General features: G+C 41.5%; 1 protein-coding gene across 2 annotated transcripts; it reads right to left on the bottom strand.

Annotated features, from left to right (window-relative positions):
• Window positions 1-2,131: 2,131 nt before the first annotated feature.
• On the bottom strand, window positions 2,132-17,843 carry tpp2 (tripeptidyl peptidase 2). 2 transcript variants are annotated; one of them, XM_041935865.1, is made up of 29 exons: window positions 17,672-17,843; window positions 16,728-16,856; window positions 16,383-16,478; window positions 16,039-16,143; window positions 15,781-15,905; window positions 15,491-15,654; window positions 15,070-15,224; window positions 14,898-14,974; window positions 14,684-14,811; window positions 14,120-14,368; window positions 13,897-14,012; window positions 13,607-13,778; window positions 13,324-13,481; window positions 13,156-13,232; window positions 12,957-13,063; window positions 10,438-10,592; window positions 10,129-10,245; window positions 9,927-10,027; window positions 9,747-9,843; window positions 9,526-9,663; window positions 9,134-9,378; window positions 8,632-8,710; window positions 6,621-6,659; window positions 6,028-6,179; window positions 5,829-5,925; window positions 5,560-5,690; window positions 4,651-4,903; window positions 3,888-4,007; window positions 2,132-3,769 (listed from the first exon to the last, which is right to left on the bottom strand). In XM_041935865.1, exons 1-29 carry the CDS (start codon window positions 17,834-17,836, stop codon window positions 3,680-3,682), a joined length of 3,837 nt encoding a protein of 1,278 aa, XP_041791799.1. In that variant the 5' UTR covers window positions 17,837-17,843; the 3' UTR covers window positions 2,132-3,679. The 2 variants fall into 2 exon arrangements, with proteins under 2 accessions (XP_041791799.1, XP_041791808.1); XM_041935874.1 differs by lacking the exon at window positions 6,621-6,659.
• Window positions 17,844-18,101: the final 258 nt, after the last annotated feature.

Here is an 18,101-nt window from a genome sequence, read left to right as displayed (position 1 = left end):
ACCATTATTATGAAGTGGGCTTCATTTTCCATCTTATTTTCCATCCGTTTTTATGTTCGTTCTCTTTTTTTATGTGGAGCACTTGGCGCATGTGTGTTTATTTACTCAAAAATTGACTGTGAACTCAGTCCAGGTACTCATGTTACTCACCACAACATAATCGTGAATGCAACTGATTTGTATATATATGTAATTTCTAGGAAAAAGGGTTGAAAGATTTAAAATATAGAAATGCTAACGTGTTCATGGGTACTGTTGCATCAGGGAGGGCATCCGATGCTGTGTTGAGTAATTTAGAAGATATTATATATCAAATGTAGGGGATAATCAGATGAGTAAAACCACCCACTTGCAAGGCTTCAAATGATGTGAAATTCATGATACATAACACACAAAAAAAAATTTCTTCCAAATCATTTTTATTCAGTGTTGTTTTCCTTGTTTGTGACATATCTCCATGTGACCACAAAATATTGTGACAGTAGCTCAAGTCTTTCCCGCGTCATCAAGGAAGAATGGGTATAAAATAATACTAATAAGAGCATACAACCGTATCCCATAACATTCTGGAAAATATTGGCATTTACTAGATTTTATGACTATAAATATAAACACTCAACACCAGAAGAAGCATTTCTGAAATGTTTCCTGACACCAGCAGAGTGAGAGCAACAGAGGTGCCAGGAATGGACGGTTCAGTCCTGTGGTGAAAGTTAAGGCCATTTTCGGAGAGACTGTCATTGGCAACGTGTACTGTTGACAAACACAGGAAAAGAGGAGAAAAACGACGCCAACAACACAAAAACATGAAAACAACAACAAAAAAAGAAACCAAACCCAACTCTGCACACTCTGAGAAGCCTGTGCTGAGGCCACAGCAGAAAGTGCTACAAGTCGCAATTACAAACAGGAAAACAAGGTGTTCTTACAAACTGGGCAAACACGAGTCATGACGACTGATTCGCTGTGTATGTACAGTCATCCCAACAAAGATAATTAACTCCCATGAAGACAAAAGGCCTCCGCTTCAGCAGCTGCTTTTACATTCTTAAAACATGCACCTTCTGTTTGATTATATGACGATTAATCCATGTCCTTTCTCACTATTTTCATTCTCAGCCTTTCTCTGACAATGAAACCAACTCAACCTGGGAAAATCATTCTTTGGTTAGACTGATACAGACTGTGACAGGAAATCAGACTTCTTTTTTTAGATCTATAAGCGACAGCGGTTGAGAATCACAAATACAAAAGATAAAAAGTAAATATGTAGTTTGTACCTTTAGCATGGTCCTCTTTTGCACTGGCACTGTGAAAACAAACAGCCACGTGTCCTCATTTGTGACATAACTCGGGTGAGATATTTTAAAGGTCTATACCAGTGTTTTCAGAAGTTTTAGCTCCTAAACTTAAAATCATGTATGCCTGACACTTTTTGCTGCCCATTCACAAATGCATGCGGTGCAGTTTTACTGTTTCTGATGCATTTTTCCTTCTATTTTGTATAGTTATTGTTCATTCAACAGATGGAAGACTTGGTCATAGTTGTGTAATTCGCCACAGTGAACATCAAGTCATTGGTTTTTGTCAAAATTGCATCATCGCTGGGGAGCAAAGCATTGAAATGACTTTGATTAAAGAAATCCCCTGATAATGTGGTATCAAATCAGAAGTATTTCTCTATTACATTTAATATTCATGACTAAACAAGCACCGATCAAAGTTAAAGTTTTGGAGAAAAGTTATTATTTATTGGAGTTTAACAATTTAAAATTCAGCTAATCTGCACCATCAGGACAGTGTGGGTGTGGTTTGACAGTGGCAGCACCCCAAATATCATCGCGCTTTGATTACAATGGTGCTCGGAAATCTGCCTGTACCGCTTCAATACAGTGAGAAACACACAGACAAAGCAGCACAAACAGGAATCTCTCATGTGAAATGATGAAAACTGCTTAAACTTCGCCCAAAAATTGAATGCTCATGTAGGACCCGATCACTCATGCAGACTTATGTTTGCTATGGATTTATACAACTCAGGCCAATATTTGCCTGGTAGAAAATACCGTGATATGCAAAGTATTTAGCTGTGAAGTATATGTGATTCGTGGTAAATCAGATAAAACATGTGAACCAGTGGCACGGTCCTTTAATGTAAATAAGGTATCTGAAGAAAAGAAAAACTCATGCGTAACCTCTCTAAATGGCTATAATTTCAGTTCTGTTGGGAGAAAATGTTCATGTGCACAAAATAAGCTCACAGGTACATGTAAAGTCATTCACAAACACACACTCATGAGAATAAGAGTTGATATCGTCACAATCTTGTCTGGGATTAAAAATCTTTCAAATTGAAACAAACTAAAATCTGCTTCCAAATAAAACTATTTTTTTCTTACATCCTAGAAGACATGCATATATGCAAAATACATCAATTAGAATAATATTTGTATTATATACCTATTGCATCTTAATATCTTTTTTATGTTATGTGTGTATGTACATTATTTTGTGACACTGTGTACAAATGCAGCATTTTGAATGCTGCAGAGAAACGTCTAACACTGTGTGAACATTTCACAATGAAATCTGATCTGAACATCCGAGCGCTGCCCACAACTGCATCTGTTAGGTTAGTGAGGTCTGTTAGATGGTCGTCAGATGTGCCGCTCAGCTCACAGCAGCACGAAGTGGGTGGCCCACAACACCTCTGGAGGTAAGGAGAAGCACAGAAAGTGTGTCCGTGGCTTCGTATTACCCGACGAGTCACTGACGGCCTGCATACAGTGCACGGACACATCGCACTGCTGATAAGAGCTTTAAAACCACATCTGACGCCAAAAGCTGAGGGGTGAAATGACTGCAAGCGGCTGGGTGTCGACTGACGCTACTCATTCTGCAGCTTCCCACGCGCGCCGTGTTTCACCCCATCAGTAAAAGGTAAGGTACATGTAGGAAGGCACCTCAACACTGTTTTGTGTTCTGAGACTGTGTACACGAATCAGAGCCTTAAAAAGACAAACAAGACTTAATGTTAGCTTTATCAACCGGGCCTCACTGGAACAATCAAAAAACATGGATAAAAGATTAAGTTCTGTCCAAGCCTCCCTTTTAAGTCAGGGATTAGGCAAACTCAGCGTGCCCTCGCATGTCCCGACATTGTGCTGCAGCGAGTCCTCCCGTCTTCGCGTTGAAGTATTAGAATGGCCAGTTAGGAGATTTTCTGCTGTTTTGAAAGTGAGGTGCTGGGCAAACAATTTCTTAGAGACTTGGGATGCATCCCTGGAGTCAACACTGGCCTTTTATTTCGTATTTACACTAAAGAATTAGGTTATTTATATGATATGGAGTCCAGACAGCTGGGGATGGTTTCATGTGAAAGTCTTCAAATATGTAGATGACACCAAAATAAAGGACAACGCCCGACGTCCTGTGCTACAGGATCAACAAGCCTTGGCATTCAACAAGACATTTAAAGACGGGATGAATTCGCCTTTTAAGGTGTCGAGTGCATTTAACCATTTAGACTCAGAGTTATCCTTTATTTTGGTATTTACCTACATAGAAGTTTGAAAAAACAGATGCATAGACCATGTGACCCTGAGGGACATGATATCGAGGTTACCATGTAATGGACCGTGTATGGCCATGCTGCTCATGCGTGTGTGTGTGTCTTTGCCTAGAACGGTGTGTAGTCTGCGGGGTACATGACAGGGAGCCAGTTTTCGCTGAAGGTGGCGCAGTGTGTCCATCGGAGGTGTCGCATGAGCTGGAAAAACAAACAAAATCGGAGTGATTCCAAGGGAACAAGGGAGAGTCAGGACTCAAAAACAGATGGTAAATAGCTTACTATGCTGAACAGGTATCGGCCGTCGCTGCTCTCTTACCTGGATGCAGTTCCTCATGTTCTCTTTGCTGGGCTTCTCCTCCACCATCTTTGAGGCGTATTTTAATGCTCGGCCGTACATCTTGTTCACAAGAGCGTGTTTGTATGAAAACATCAATACCTGAGCAGCGGAAAAGACACAACACAAACAAAATATATTAGTTAACATTTATTGAATTAACACAAAGCCGCTTTATGGTGACGCGCAGGACATATACCAGCTGACACATCCTTTGTATCACACGTCAGAGAGCCACACAGGTGCACTGGCTGACACGCTCCTTCATTACAGAATAACACAAACTATACTTTAATCAGTCAATCCCGCACACACCACCCTGCTGAGGATGATGCAGCAGATGCAATTTTAAGGATTTAGCAAGATAACAGAAGATTTTTGTGGAAAACCCATATTAGAATGATTATTAGTCAAAGTACAGCACATCTTAAAATGCATCTGGTAACATTTGCGTAAAATTACAGTGCCCAGAAATTATTTAGCCTGTCTTGAAAATAAAACTAAATATTTATGATTTATCTTTTAATAATTTGTGTGTTCGACCATTGGGCTTGGGGCTAAGGGAAGTCAGAGAGTAACAAAAGATAAAGACATTGTTGGTTTTAGTCTTTTGATGAGATTTGTTGACAATAAAAAAAAAATACAGAATATCTCCAGTGTTATCTGTTAATCTCACTACGCAGATATATGCACACCAGAATGCTCAATTCAACAGTCCTCATTACGATGAAACAACTTTGCTCACCTTGGAGTCAGTTAATTCTGCCCACTTCTGAATCTCCCAAAACGTATCCATCAGAGCTTTAGCCATGTTGTGCACGGTGTCATCAGAGCTGCTGGCCACCTGTTCCACAACTTCCACTTCTGCTGCCGTTTGACCCGTAGTAACGGCACTGGCGCCGTCCTGCGCCGCAGGGGGCAGCAGGAGCTGGTCAGCCAGAGCGCAGCCCTTCCTACACAGAGCGTCCAGCAGAGATGACTTCTGCTTCTCCATGTCACTGAAACAGAGACGTTAACGCCGGTCAGAATTAAGGCCTTGAGGTTCAGCAGTCCAGCAGTTTCTGCTGGGATCATCTACTTATGGTTTATCATGGTATTTTATAGTGAAGGTGGGCTGCTCCACCTGAAGCAAAGACAGCATAATAAAATTAATACACATATTCATGGGAAAAAAAGTCAAGATGATCTTTTTCACACTGCTATTTCCATGTATTTAAAATTAGACAATGTAATGTTAAATACCTCATGATGGTAAATACTAACATGAAGTCCAACAGAGAGTCACCAAACAAACTCACTAATGTCACTTACACAGCAATATCCCTCATAGGTTTGGTAATATTAGCCACCATAAGCTACACGTCATAGCAGACAATGAAGAAAAAAACAAGTGCACTAAATTGAGTAACTGTGTGTTTATTGCTTATGAATTTAACTTCTTTCAGGACTTAGTGTCGCTTTAAGGTGTGTGGATATTATATGTGCTGTCAGATATTGAATAACTGGATCACAAGGTGAGATGTGTCAGGTTCTGGGCAGCTTATCACCTTGGCTAAAGTATGTGCAGGGGGAAACCCTGCTACTGCATCAATGAGCTCATGTTGGTTTAATGTTCATATTTCTACTATTAATACTATTCTTCAGTGTGACATACGTCTTGATAGAGGCAGCGTCAGGCCGAGGGTCTGTCTTCATGGTGAGGTAAACAGCCAAGGCAGTCTGGTCAATGTGGGACATGACGATGTCAGCTGCTGATAGCACCTCCCGGAGACGTTTCTGACGCTCCTAAACACAAACAGGAGGAGAGAAGACTGTATAGCTGGACAGCTGACACTCCTAACTTCTAGAAAAACATTTAATGCCGAACTGAATCCTGTCAGAGCATCCTCCATTTCCCCTTTCTCTTGCTGGTGTGTACATCACCTTCTCAGAGTCCAGCTGGTGAAGTCTCTGCACGTGCAGCGGAAGGTAATCCGAGTAGTTTTCCCTCAGTTCGTCATAGATGGAGCTGGAGTCCAACCTGAGTAGCAAAGAGAAGAATGTGACGGACGGTTGAGACAGACTGAATACGGCGAAACAGGCAATGTGTTGCTGAGCAAAACGGGTGAGCTACTGTGCACACTTTGTCATCCACTGAATCTTTAAGTCTCTCATAGCTTCTGCGAACTCCTCCTTCACGTCTTTCTCTTTGTCTCCGTCCTTGTCCTTCTCCTTCCCCCCGTTCTTTGTTTTGTTGGGAGCCGGAATTAAGTGGTAGATGACTGGAACAATATCCTGCATGAACACATAGGAAAATAGTTGTCAAAAACCTGACTTTTACTACTCTGATCAGCATCCCAAATTCTTACCCTCTTCCTACCAGTGCCAAGTCCTATGACTCCAAACTCCTTCTGGTTATCTCTCTAACTCACTTAAGAAAAATGCTTTAATACCGAGTTACATAAGTTTGAAGTAGAGTTCATTATCAGTTGATGATGATATTTGTAGACATATTAGTAATTTTACTGACCACCAGAAAACTCTAACTACTCTGCATGAAAACAAATACCTATTATGTCTAGCCTGTTGCATATATAAGTACAGCAATATTGACATGCTTTGACATAAGTAAAGAAAGTATAACAAATCCCATTTTAAGGTAAGGAATAAGCCATTTCCTGATGGTAGGAGAGCCATGGACCCTCTGTTGTACAGTGTTTCTAGCTCATCCAGTACCTTTTTTAACTTTCCTTGTCGTTTTGCAGAGGCCTGCCCCTGGTGGTCAGAATAACACACAGTAAGGAAGAGACAACACAAGCAGACCAAAAAGGATTCTCTCTTTCTTCATTTTATCTTTTACCTAATTCAGCGATTGTAATTCACCTACCTGTCACACTTAGACAAAAAAAATGGTAAAACAGTGGTGTAGTCCTTATTGCTGACAAGCTCATATTTCTATCTAACAAATCTGATTGACTTGTTTTTCCTACAGCTGCTTTGCCACAAGGCTTAAGCACTGCATCTTCTCTCAGCACTGAAAACTACAATAAAATAGAACAAGTGGGTTGTGAATAAAATTCTTATTTGAGACTCATATAACACACAGGTTTGTGGCAATGAAATGTGAAACAATATGAAATATATTGAAAAAAAAATACTGATTTGCAAATGGGTGCTGACGTTTCGACTGGAAGATCTTTGCACTGGAGCCACTGAATCAATCAAGTTCAGCAAAAGACACACAAAAGCTGTTAAAAGAGGAGGCGCACCTGCAGCCAGAATGCAGCAAGAATAAGCTTTCACAATAAAGCATTTGCCACTGTATTGTAGTAAGTGTTGTTCTTCCTTTTAAATGTGTATTTCCCTCAAATAAATGTCTGTTCTTTTGCTCGCACAGCTCACCTCAAGGAGCACATTCTAGTTGTGATAATTACATGGTGACATTTTCTTTTGTACCATTTATTTCCCTCTGAAGATAACATATGTTAACATCAGGGCTGGGTATCAAACCTTAATACAACAAAAATGTGTCTGTAGCGCACAAATGTATGGAAAACTGTTAAGTCCAGAAAGCTGTTCAGATTCATAACCTTGTTTATATACTTTGTTCAGATGGTCTCTGAATTCAATCAAAATTGTGTCCTTTAAAGACTATTTTATTCGTGGAAAGTTATTCTGCAGCTTCTTGTGTTTATACATTTAACATTTTATAACTTTGACTTCTTTTGTTCAATGGAAAAAGTTAAAAAACATGTTTAGATTTCTCAAAGTATGGTTCAAAAGCAATGACTGTACATAAAGACAGCTCCATCAAAGGAAATCAAAACAGCTTGATTGCCACCTGGTGGCTGGTTGCAGTACATGTCGTAAGCCTCACTCACAAATGTGAGCGGGTTGGACATAGGCCAAACTAAAAGTACACAACAAATCTTTTTTCTGTTCGGTTTCTGTCATTTTAGGTAGTTCTTATCACGCTGATGTATGTTCAAGTGTTAATTTTTCAGATAAGTTTGGCTTTTATTAATTATGTGATGCTATGCAAAAGGTCACTGTTTAAAAGAAGTATAATATTGATACTAGTGGCGAAATCCTGGCATCATATGTGCACTAACGTTAAAAAATGTCAGTTAATACCCAGCCCCAGCGAACATATGGTACATAACCTGAAAGAAAGTCATGCAAAATTATTGTTTTCTTCATCTGACCCAATGAACATTTTTCCTGAAGGCCAACAGTGAAAACAAGATCCAGGAGCCGCTGACTGGCTGACAGATGAATTTTGACTTCATCATGTTAGAAACTAAAAATATTTCCCATCTAAAGAGCCAATTGACAGTATGTTCAGATCTGACAGGGAGGATGGCATGAGCAACATCAAATTGTGTTACTGGACTGACAGCAGAAGCATAGGCGGAAAAGTGAGGGGGAAAAAAAGAGGCATGCAGTAACGAAAGGGACAGCGACCACTTTCAGAAACAACAGACCAGACTCAGCTCAGGTCTGAAGGTGATGAGAGAGAAACTATGCAAGAAACAGAACACAGAAACGCAAAAAGCTTCACCCGTGATCCTCAGGACCACAACTCCTTCAGGCATATATTTAATGAGAAAATTTCAGATTTTAACCACATATCCTAAAGTCCCAGATTAGAAGAGGAGACAGAAAAATACCACGACTTTAGATCCTGAGGAGCAGGACTGATAACTGCTCTGGAGGATAGAGGGTGACAACAAATAAGGCCACTTACTGCTTTCTTGCCATACTCGCTCTTGGGGACAACCAGAGAGCCAGAGAGATAGCATCCTGGACTCGCCCCCTTTGGGATTCTGAAAAAAAAGAGAGAAACAAAGGGGGACAACAGTGAGCTTGCAACTAAAAGCTTGATTCTCCAACATTAAAGATACAGCACTGACCCATTTTTGATCGATGATACTTCTGTTTACACACCACCTCAAAGCAAATTAACAATGCCTCTTGCAGATCGTAAGAGTCTGAAAGGATCTACAGTTGTACTGATTATCACAGCTGCTTCTTCCTCAGTGTCATCTTGTCATTGTGGACTGTGAATATGACTTGGGAGCAAATTACAAATAATTGTATCTTTTAACAATGTATCTTTTGTTCTGTCATCAAACAAGTTCATCTGACTAATTCTGATCCAAGTAAAGCTTTTTTTTTGTTTTGCACATGACAAATCTTTCCATAAGATACAACAATACAAGAGGAAAGTCCATCGTCGATTGACTCACTTGTCATCTGGCAAGGCCGTGACGAAGAAGGGCTGCGTGGCACCCGGGCACAAGGTGACAGAGTTTGCCTTCTTCTTGGCCATGAGGGCAGCACGGTGAGTCTCGTAGACATCTAGACTGAGTGTGGTGGACAGACGGTGGGAAACCACAAATGGTAGGTCCTTAAGGCGCTCCAGCTCGCTGGACTGCTCGTGACGGACCTGCAGACGCACAGTGTAGTCCCCCTTTTCCAGCTTCAGAGAGTACTGGAGAGGTAAAACAGAACGAGGGGTGATGTGTGAGCTCAAGCACTTCTTTTCCACAATCTTACCTCCTGAAAAATGTACCATCTAAAGATGTGAGAGAACATCTGGGAAAGAGAAAACATATAAGAGCAAGCTCTTCGTGTGTACCTGATGTGGGTAGGCGTCCCCTGAGCCCAGTAGTCTCTTGTTCTGATCAAACAGCATCCAGAGCTGACTGTCAAACTCAGACTCATACAGCAGCTCACACAGCATGGGACAGCTGGGAGTAACTTCCCCACTTTTCGGCTGAGGACAGAGCAAAAGATTATACACACACGCAAAAAGAAAAAATATCCTCTCATATGAAGTGTTGATAGTGTTGGCGGTACCTGGTGAAAGCTGTAGGTGAGGACAATCTCATAGAGTTGTCTGTTATTTGGCAGAACGTCCCTCACTCCCAGGGCTTTTATCTTCGAACTTAAGGGTCTGAAACAACAACAGGGACCGAACAATGAACGGTACTGATTTGGAACAACACAAAACATATGTGCGTGAGAGTGTGTGGTTACCTTAGAGGCTGAACCCAAGATTTGAGGGTGACCGTGGGGGACACCTCCTCGTACCTCAGAGGCGATGACACGTCAAAACTCGTCACTCCCTCTGAGGCATGCTGGGAAGGGACAAATGAGAGTTACAAACAGATAGCCGATACTGTCTGGGCTGGAGCTTACTTGTCAGTGTTGCAAATTTCTGTGTCTGTGCTCTTCTTACTATGTGCAGGGGTGAAGGGGAAGTGTTTAGTCCATGGAACGAGATGCTGTAGTCCACCGTGACATCACCCAGGCTCGCCCACCAGCGTGCGATGCACAACTCTACTACCCTACCTGACTAGAGAGGAGACAAAAAACAGGCAGAAACTCACTATTGTGTCATTTTTATATGTATACATCTACGAAATGAAGTGGCAGATGACAAATAGCTTTTCTTTGCTGACTCTTACTACTACTACTCATACTTTACAGAATGACTTATGCTAAATCCTAGTCAAATAAACGTATATTATAAAATAATTATACACACCAGCACAGGAAAAGCCTCAGTTAGTGAACCTCTTTCCAACAGTGAAGAGAACTTATAGAATTCATTCGCTCTGTATGCTCTCTGCTTGACCAGGTGCACCGCGTGGAGAACAAACTTTGACGATACATCTCCCGAATGAGAGGTCAGTGTGATCTCTGGAGGAGACAGAGGTGAGGAACAGGAAAATAAAGAAGAGACGAATGTAGATGATGGCGAAAAAGCAAGAAAGTTGGGGAGGAAGAAGAAATAGAGAAAGAAAGTTAAAGATTGAAAAGCTACATTTTGATTATTCACATCTATTAATTTCAAGTCACATCTCTCCCTACTGACCGGTCGTACAGCAGTACATGGTACCAGCAACAGTCTAATGCCTAGTCCACATATATACAAATATTTTTCAAAACATAGCTTTTTCTCGAGCTTTTGGAAAACTCCTTGCAGGGTAAAGATATTCAGACACTCTGTTTGCAGTGCTGACATTTAGACAGGAAAAAACGGTTTTGGCTTGTGATTACAGAAAGTGCACCGTTATCTTCTCTGTTCACATGAGGCCATTTTGTGCAATGGTGGACGTTCAAAAGGTGGGCATTTTTGATTTTTTACACATAAATGTAGTTACTCTTTCACTTTTATTGATGAAGAGGCATCAGAATGCACTACAGAGATCACTGCTACATAATCCAACACTCCCACACCACAGACCCTTCCACCAGTGTCGCTGGTTTTGGACAAGACCTGGTTGCAAATTTACAAAGTCGCAAGTGACCAGTAATAGCTTTTTTCAGGCTTCTGGTTGGCTAATATGGCTTATTATTGGACTTTAATAGCTGTAACCCACAGCATGCATAACTTACTCTATTAACACGCATTTTACACACATTAAAATTATATAGGTTTTATCAATGTTAATAGTTTCAACACAAAAATACATGTGAAGTGATATATATGCATTTGTGGATCCATGTTTACGCGTGAAACAGATTTTGTATATTTGACCATCACTTCCTGTCAGCTTGTGTCATTCGTGACTTCTCTATCATTTCTTTGTGTAATTTTGTCAAATTCGTTCTGCAGGTCTATAGAAAAACATCTACAAATGACGACATTCCCTCACATGAGCTGACGGAACAACAGTTTGTAGTGGAAGAAGGCTTAAAAAAAAGAAGACCAAGCGTCTGCATCCATACAACAATAGACAACAAGCAGAAGGACAGCAGCCTGGCTTCAACCAGGGAGTGAAAGACAAAGTGGAGCGTCTTTATTTCATCCAACGATCGTGATTCAGGATCAGGTTCATCATTGTTATTTCCAGGTGAGTGTGTTGTGCTCTGCTTGCTTACTTACTGGCTTGCAGGGACTAAAAGATTAAGTGTTCCTTTACAGTTGAGAAGATTCTCCAACTTCTTGGATTAGCTGGAAAATTCATTGTCAGAAAACTGAATACAGGGGCGTTTTTCTGAGCTCGTGAAAAGTTGATTTCTATGACATACATGGTTCTTAGGACAGAGATCCTACAAACATATGATGATCCTTTCAGAATGATAACGGATTGCTGTAGATTAAACCAGTTAGCAATATATAAAATAGTTAAAATTACCTCTACCTTAAACATTCAAAGCAGTAAAATACAACAAACATATTAATGCAGCAATATCAATCCAAAAACATCAGATATAATAAATAACACAGTCAGTGACTATTTTACTGAACAATGACTACTTTTGATACTCTAGTACTCTACTAGTACATTCTGCTGATAATATATACATATTTTCACTTCTAGTGGAGTATTTTCATTGTGTGGCATTAGTACTTGTACTCAAGTAAAGGATATGCACACAGCACTGATCATATCTAAGCCTTAAGCTTCATGTCCTAGCCTTACAGAGCACTGTAACAGCACCCACAGATGCTGGTTGTGTTTACTAACATTAACACTGGCCATTATTGAATAATGGGAAACGATTATTATGAAGGACTGAGTTTTTCCAGAATTGAGTCAAGCATAGAGGCTATACTCACTAGATGTGTCTTTTTCTTGGATTTGGTTTGTAAAACAAACAGCCAGCAGCGGATTGTGAGCTGTAGTTTCATTACAAATACACAAACCCCAAGAGGAGCAGCAGCAGGGTGGGCAGGAGGGATTGCGACAGCCGAAGAAGTCTGTGTATTTACCATGGAATCTACAGCTCACAATCCAATGTGTCAGCAAATGTACAAATGAATCCACAAATGCCTATATATCACTCCACATGTATTTTTGTGTTGAAACGATATACATCTGTAAAACCTATATGATTTGTATGTGACATTAAAATACGTGTTTACAGAAGAAGCCATATTCACAAATCATTCTGATACGACTTCACATAACACAACCCAAAAAGGCAACAAAAGTGCGAAAATGGTCCTGAACAACTGATAAGCATTAGCACTGAATCCTGCTGAGAACCCACTTCAAAAAATCAGTGAGGACAAACTTGAAATCAAAAACCCTGATCACACACAGAGACACTGACCTGCCCAGGAGGCTCCCTGAGGAACAGTGATGAAGTGGCGTCTGATCTGGCCTGGTCTGAAGTGGATGTCTGTGAAACAAACTTCCTGATTACGACTATCGGTCACTCTGTCAGATGAAAAAGAGAGAGAGCTGTCAGACACGCAAAAAAACCACAAAGAGTGACAGAAATTAAACGATAGTATGATGAATGAGCGTACTTGGCAGGGATAATAACCGTGATTGGAACTCTGAACAGGGGGCCGCAGGTAGGTGCTGCTGTATCATAACCACACACCTAAAAACACACATTCAAAGTGACCAAAGTAACATTAAAAGACTCAGAACCAGTGTCCATTTTTTTCTCCTACTCTCTTTACTGTCCCTACCTCTGTGTAGTGCACTCCCTCTCTCAGTCCCACAGGATCAATGCGGACATTGACATGACGACACTGGTTCATCAGCTCTAGATGGGAGGGACACTGGACCCATGGGGCGGCGCATGTGAGCGCCAAGTGTAGCTGCAAGGAGATTCGCTCAGAGTTTCCTGTTACAGATGTTAGAAGAAGGTAGATGATGTAAAAACAATGGGAACACATGTCCACACTTAATTAAAATGCTGTAAAAGCAAACAAAAAGCCTGTGAATACTGTGCTACGGTCTGAACATTACCTGTGTTCTCTGGGAAGATGGGTTCAATTCCTACTCCATGATCTGAAGGTGAAAGAATCTGGGCGGGGTCCCTGAGGTAGATGCCTTTCTGTGTTCCCACACTTACTGAGAAGCCTAGGTGGCTTGTGGGTAAAGAGGCGTGTTGAGTGAGGTAGTCTAATGCCTTGTCCACCTGAGAGGAAGAAGGGGAGTATGTTATTGGATGACACACAAAAAAGTGTAACAGAACACTTGCAGTAAAAATAAAAGAACACACTAAGGCAGTTACAAGAGACAGGAGGAACCGTTACCTGGATTATTCCATGGCCCTGTGCAAACACCTCTATGTCATCAACCTTCAGAGCTGTGTTTTCCAGCGCTCTCCTCACCGCAGGAACAGAGGGACTGATCCCGTTCTGCTTCAGTCCTTTAATCACACAAAATCACACATTTGCATCAGATTTGCATTCGCACACATGTCCATACAAGCAATATATCCCCATGTCTATGATCATTCCATGAGCCTGGACGCACCTGAGAGGATTAGTGCGATGCCTCCACAAGCATTAGGGGATGACATGGAAGTGCCGTTCATCAGCTGGGTACCACGGAGAGTCCAGTTGGGTACAGATGCAATGGCACCGCCAGGGGCACTGATGCTGACTCCCAGGGCCCCGTCTGTACTGGGGCCCCTGGACGACCAGGTGTACTGGTTGGGAGGCAGCTTCTCCCTCAGGGAATACTCTGCCACCATCATGTCTGGGGTCACATATGCTCCAACACCTAGTGAAAAACGAGAGCAGGAGTTAAGGCACTACGTGAAGAAAATGAACTGATATAAATTAGAGTTGCACAATGTATACATTTTTTAATCATCACTGCCATTGGAATTGCCATGATAAAACATACTAATAATCACTTGAACATTACAGTGGCTAAGATTCCTAAAGCTTATGTATTTCTATCTTTCCTGCTGTGAATCCCCTGCGTGATCATGGCGGAATATGTCAATTACATGCAGCTTGAAGGTGCAGAGTTGAATGATAACGACTAGATTGGAGGTGGAAAGAAAAATCCTCATGTCATCAGTGTTTGTACCTATGACACTGCTGGTGGTTCCCCCCGGGCAGCCGACCGTGGAGAGACATGGGCCGTTGTTTCCTGCACTTGAAACAAATATCACGTTGTGCTTCTGTACGGCCTCTGTAATCACCTCACATATCCTCCTGAAAGACAAATTGACCAAAATCAGCGACAGTGTGCCACAAAAAAAACAAACCCACACAATCACACCCTACGGTGCACCACTTACCCCGAATTGGGCCAGTGAGTGGCTTCTCCATAGCTATAGTTAACCAGATCACACTTGTAGTTGATGACTTCAATCATCTGTGAGTGACAAGGGAGATGAAAAATTAAAAGGTGAGGAAAAAAAAAAAGGTAGGCAAAGTACTAATTTATATTTCGCAGTGTGGGCAATATACCGCACGGATGAGTCCTGTGCCCGTTTCCATGGTGCTGAGACGGGTGTCTCCAATCTTCAGAGCCAGGATTTGGGCACCCGGGGCCACACCATTGCGCTCAGGTTCCTCTGGGAAGTAACCTGCTGCAATGCTTGCCACATGTGTCCCATGAGCCCCTTTGAAACCACACAAGCATGTTAGACTACAGAAAACATTGTGGGCTTCTACAACTTATGTAGCCTTCACTAGTGAGCTGCCATTATACTCACTACACTGAACATTTTGGATGTGTTAACTGACTGAATCATAAGAATGCTTCCTTTGGATTGTGCATTAAGTGCAATGTTTAAACCAACGTCAAATTCCTCATATGTGCACAAACATTTGGCCAATAAAAGCGATTCTAACTCTGATTCTGATTGCGTCCTTTGGGATATCTTACCTCCACTAGTGACGATGCAGAGTGTGTTTCCATCATCATAAATATTTACAGAGTAGTTAAGCATCTCAGCATTTCCTAACGTGGCATACTCTTGCGTCTCTTTGTAAGAGCTCAGCACAGTGCACTGCGACAGGTCTCCACCCTCTGAGGTGTCGACAACAGCCCTAGAGAGAACAAAGATGACAGGCAATGTGAAGGATAAATATACTAATGGTAAACAGTAATAGACAGTGAAGAGGAAAGGCAAGAAAACTTCATGTATAAGGAGGAAAATGTTTGGTATGGCTTACCTCCATGTAACGCCATCGTGCCAAAGCACACAGTCATATACAGGACCAGGATCACTGTACTTCTTTTCTAGCGATGCCAGCAGCTCCGACTGACTCTGAAGCTCTTCCTTCTGCAACTTCTCCATCTAAGGAGGACACATGTGGGAGAGACAGATGTAGAGAGTAATCAGATAAGGAAGCACCACATTTCTGTGACTAGCAACTACATGCAAACAGTGATGAGTACGCAAAGAACTTTTGTAGTTTTGTAGTTCTGACCTGTGTCGGTGTTGGGTGAGAGAGGTCAAACTCTTCTGTCTTGCGAGAGACCTCAGCAAGTGCTGCTCTGTGTGCTGGGTCCCACATCTTCTCCTTTCGCTCTTTCTACAGGAGAACAGTGCCATAACAATAAAGTACCTTAAACACCTACAGAGGATGGCAAGGCTATCGATTTTCATTCATTTTATCTACAGGAATCAGACTTGTTTTACTAGTCTGGATTAAATTAATACTACGTAGTAACAATACAATAAACTTCTATCAGCGCGGACAGGACTTACAACACAGCTAAGCATCCAGGCTAAGAACCTAACTTGTACAGCAATAATGTCATGTCATCCTACCTGTATTCTTTCTTTAAGAGCCTTAGGGAAGAACTCATAGCCATTTTTAACTCCGATGCGATACTTCCCTGATGGATTGACCCAGGCAGGAGGGATCTGGAAGACATAAAAAGACACAGTGTGGGACAAATATGAAGAAAAATACATTAAAGGCAAAGCTAATGATCTTGTCAAGTATAGTTAGATTCAAAGATGGGCCACACAGAATCACTGAAAGAAATAATTGCAAATAATTTCAGATATGGGCCCATACTACGAATAGAACATTTCCTATGTGACAGATGTTATTCATTACTCTTTATTTTTTTGTTAAATCAGTCTTAATAACAAAAGGTGTCTACTCACCTTAAGTGTTCTACCAGAGAGGCCAGTGATCATCCCATCTTTGGGTTCTGCCAGTGTGGTCATATTCACATCACCGCTGCCTGTTGTATCGATGATGTCGATGATCTTTGGCTTCCCCTCAGTTGTGACCTAAACGCACAGTAATGATATAGGAAGAATCAGTGATCAATTATGAAATTCAGGCTCAAAAAGATGCAAAAATACACATTCAGTAACTTATAGCTAAGAGTAAGTAGTGTTTACATTAAAAAGAAAATCCTAACCTGTCATTTTGAATCTGACCTTGATGAACAAAACATCCAGAGGAGTGAATAAACCTTAATTGCCTTGCAACATCATAAAGCCCGTTAACTCATTTGTTTACACACATACTGAAGGGGCCAGATTCACTCTCTGCCCTTTTAAGCATGACTGCAGGAAGGTGACATGTGGTTGAAAAGAAATGGTTGACCTCAATTTAGTAGACTGATGTTCCAACTAGAGAGACATACCTATAGGGGAATTGGCAAGTTTAGTAGCCAACTTTAGTAGCCATTTTAAGCTAACGAACTAACTAGATTCCAGTGTGACTTGGCAGTTAGCATGCAGGTTAGTTAGCTACGGCTTAATAACCGATATCCTGCTAGCAGGTGTGCCAACGAGCTAACGTCAAGTATGTTAACTGTAATTTAGTCTTGCACCAAAACACGATTTGACAACAGGGGAAACTGCTTGTTGTCAATTACTCTGTATTAATTTGGTTGTCATAAAAGCTGTACAGCTAATTGTCATATTTGTGTGTGTATATCTAACGATGCTAGCAAGCTAGCTAGCTAGCTAACTAGCTGCCGTTGCCGTTGTGAGACTGTTACCGTTACAAATTGTGTGAATGGGTTGGGCCTTTAGCTTTGCTAGCTTACACCAGCTAGCTCGTAGCTAACGTGAGGCAGCCCAGTCAGATTTACCTGCATGCCGGGGGCCCCGGGATCCACGCCGGTGTCGAGGATAGCAATGAGCACTCCTCGGCCATCGTACTCGGGAAACCTGGTTAGATAAGAAGTGGCGCCGGTTTCTTTTTTGGGGAGCAGCCCTTGGAAGGGGAACGGTTCTTCGGTAGAATGAGCAGCCATGATCAAAAGAGCGACAATGAAAACAAAGCAGCGAAATGGGGAAAAGAGCGACACAGTGGGAGCAACGGGGAGGAGAGCTGTTTAAAGGGGCAGTGCGGTTCTCCTGCAAAGCCACATTTAGCTGTAATCTGTATTCAACAGGCCATTATCAAGTTGTTTATAATCCGGAGCTACCCTTCTATGTCTTCACAGTATTTTGGTGATCATACCTGTATACCCAAGTCTGGCTTATCTAGCAGTTAAAGGCTGAACCCTGAATCCTCTG

Source organism: Chelmon rostratus, chromosome 1 (genome assembly GCF_017976325.1).
Source record: "Chelmon rostratus isolate fCheRos1 chromosome 1, fCheRos1.pri, whole genome shotgun sequence".
Taxonomy (NCBI): domain Eukaryota; kingdom Metazoa; phylum Chordata; class Actinopteri; order Chaetodontiformes; family Chaetodontidae; genus Chelmon; species Chelmon rostratus.
Note: the sequence above shows the minus strand (reverse complement) of the source record. Positions and strands in the feature narration are given on the sequence as shown.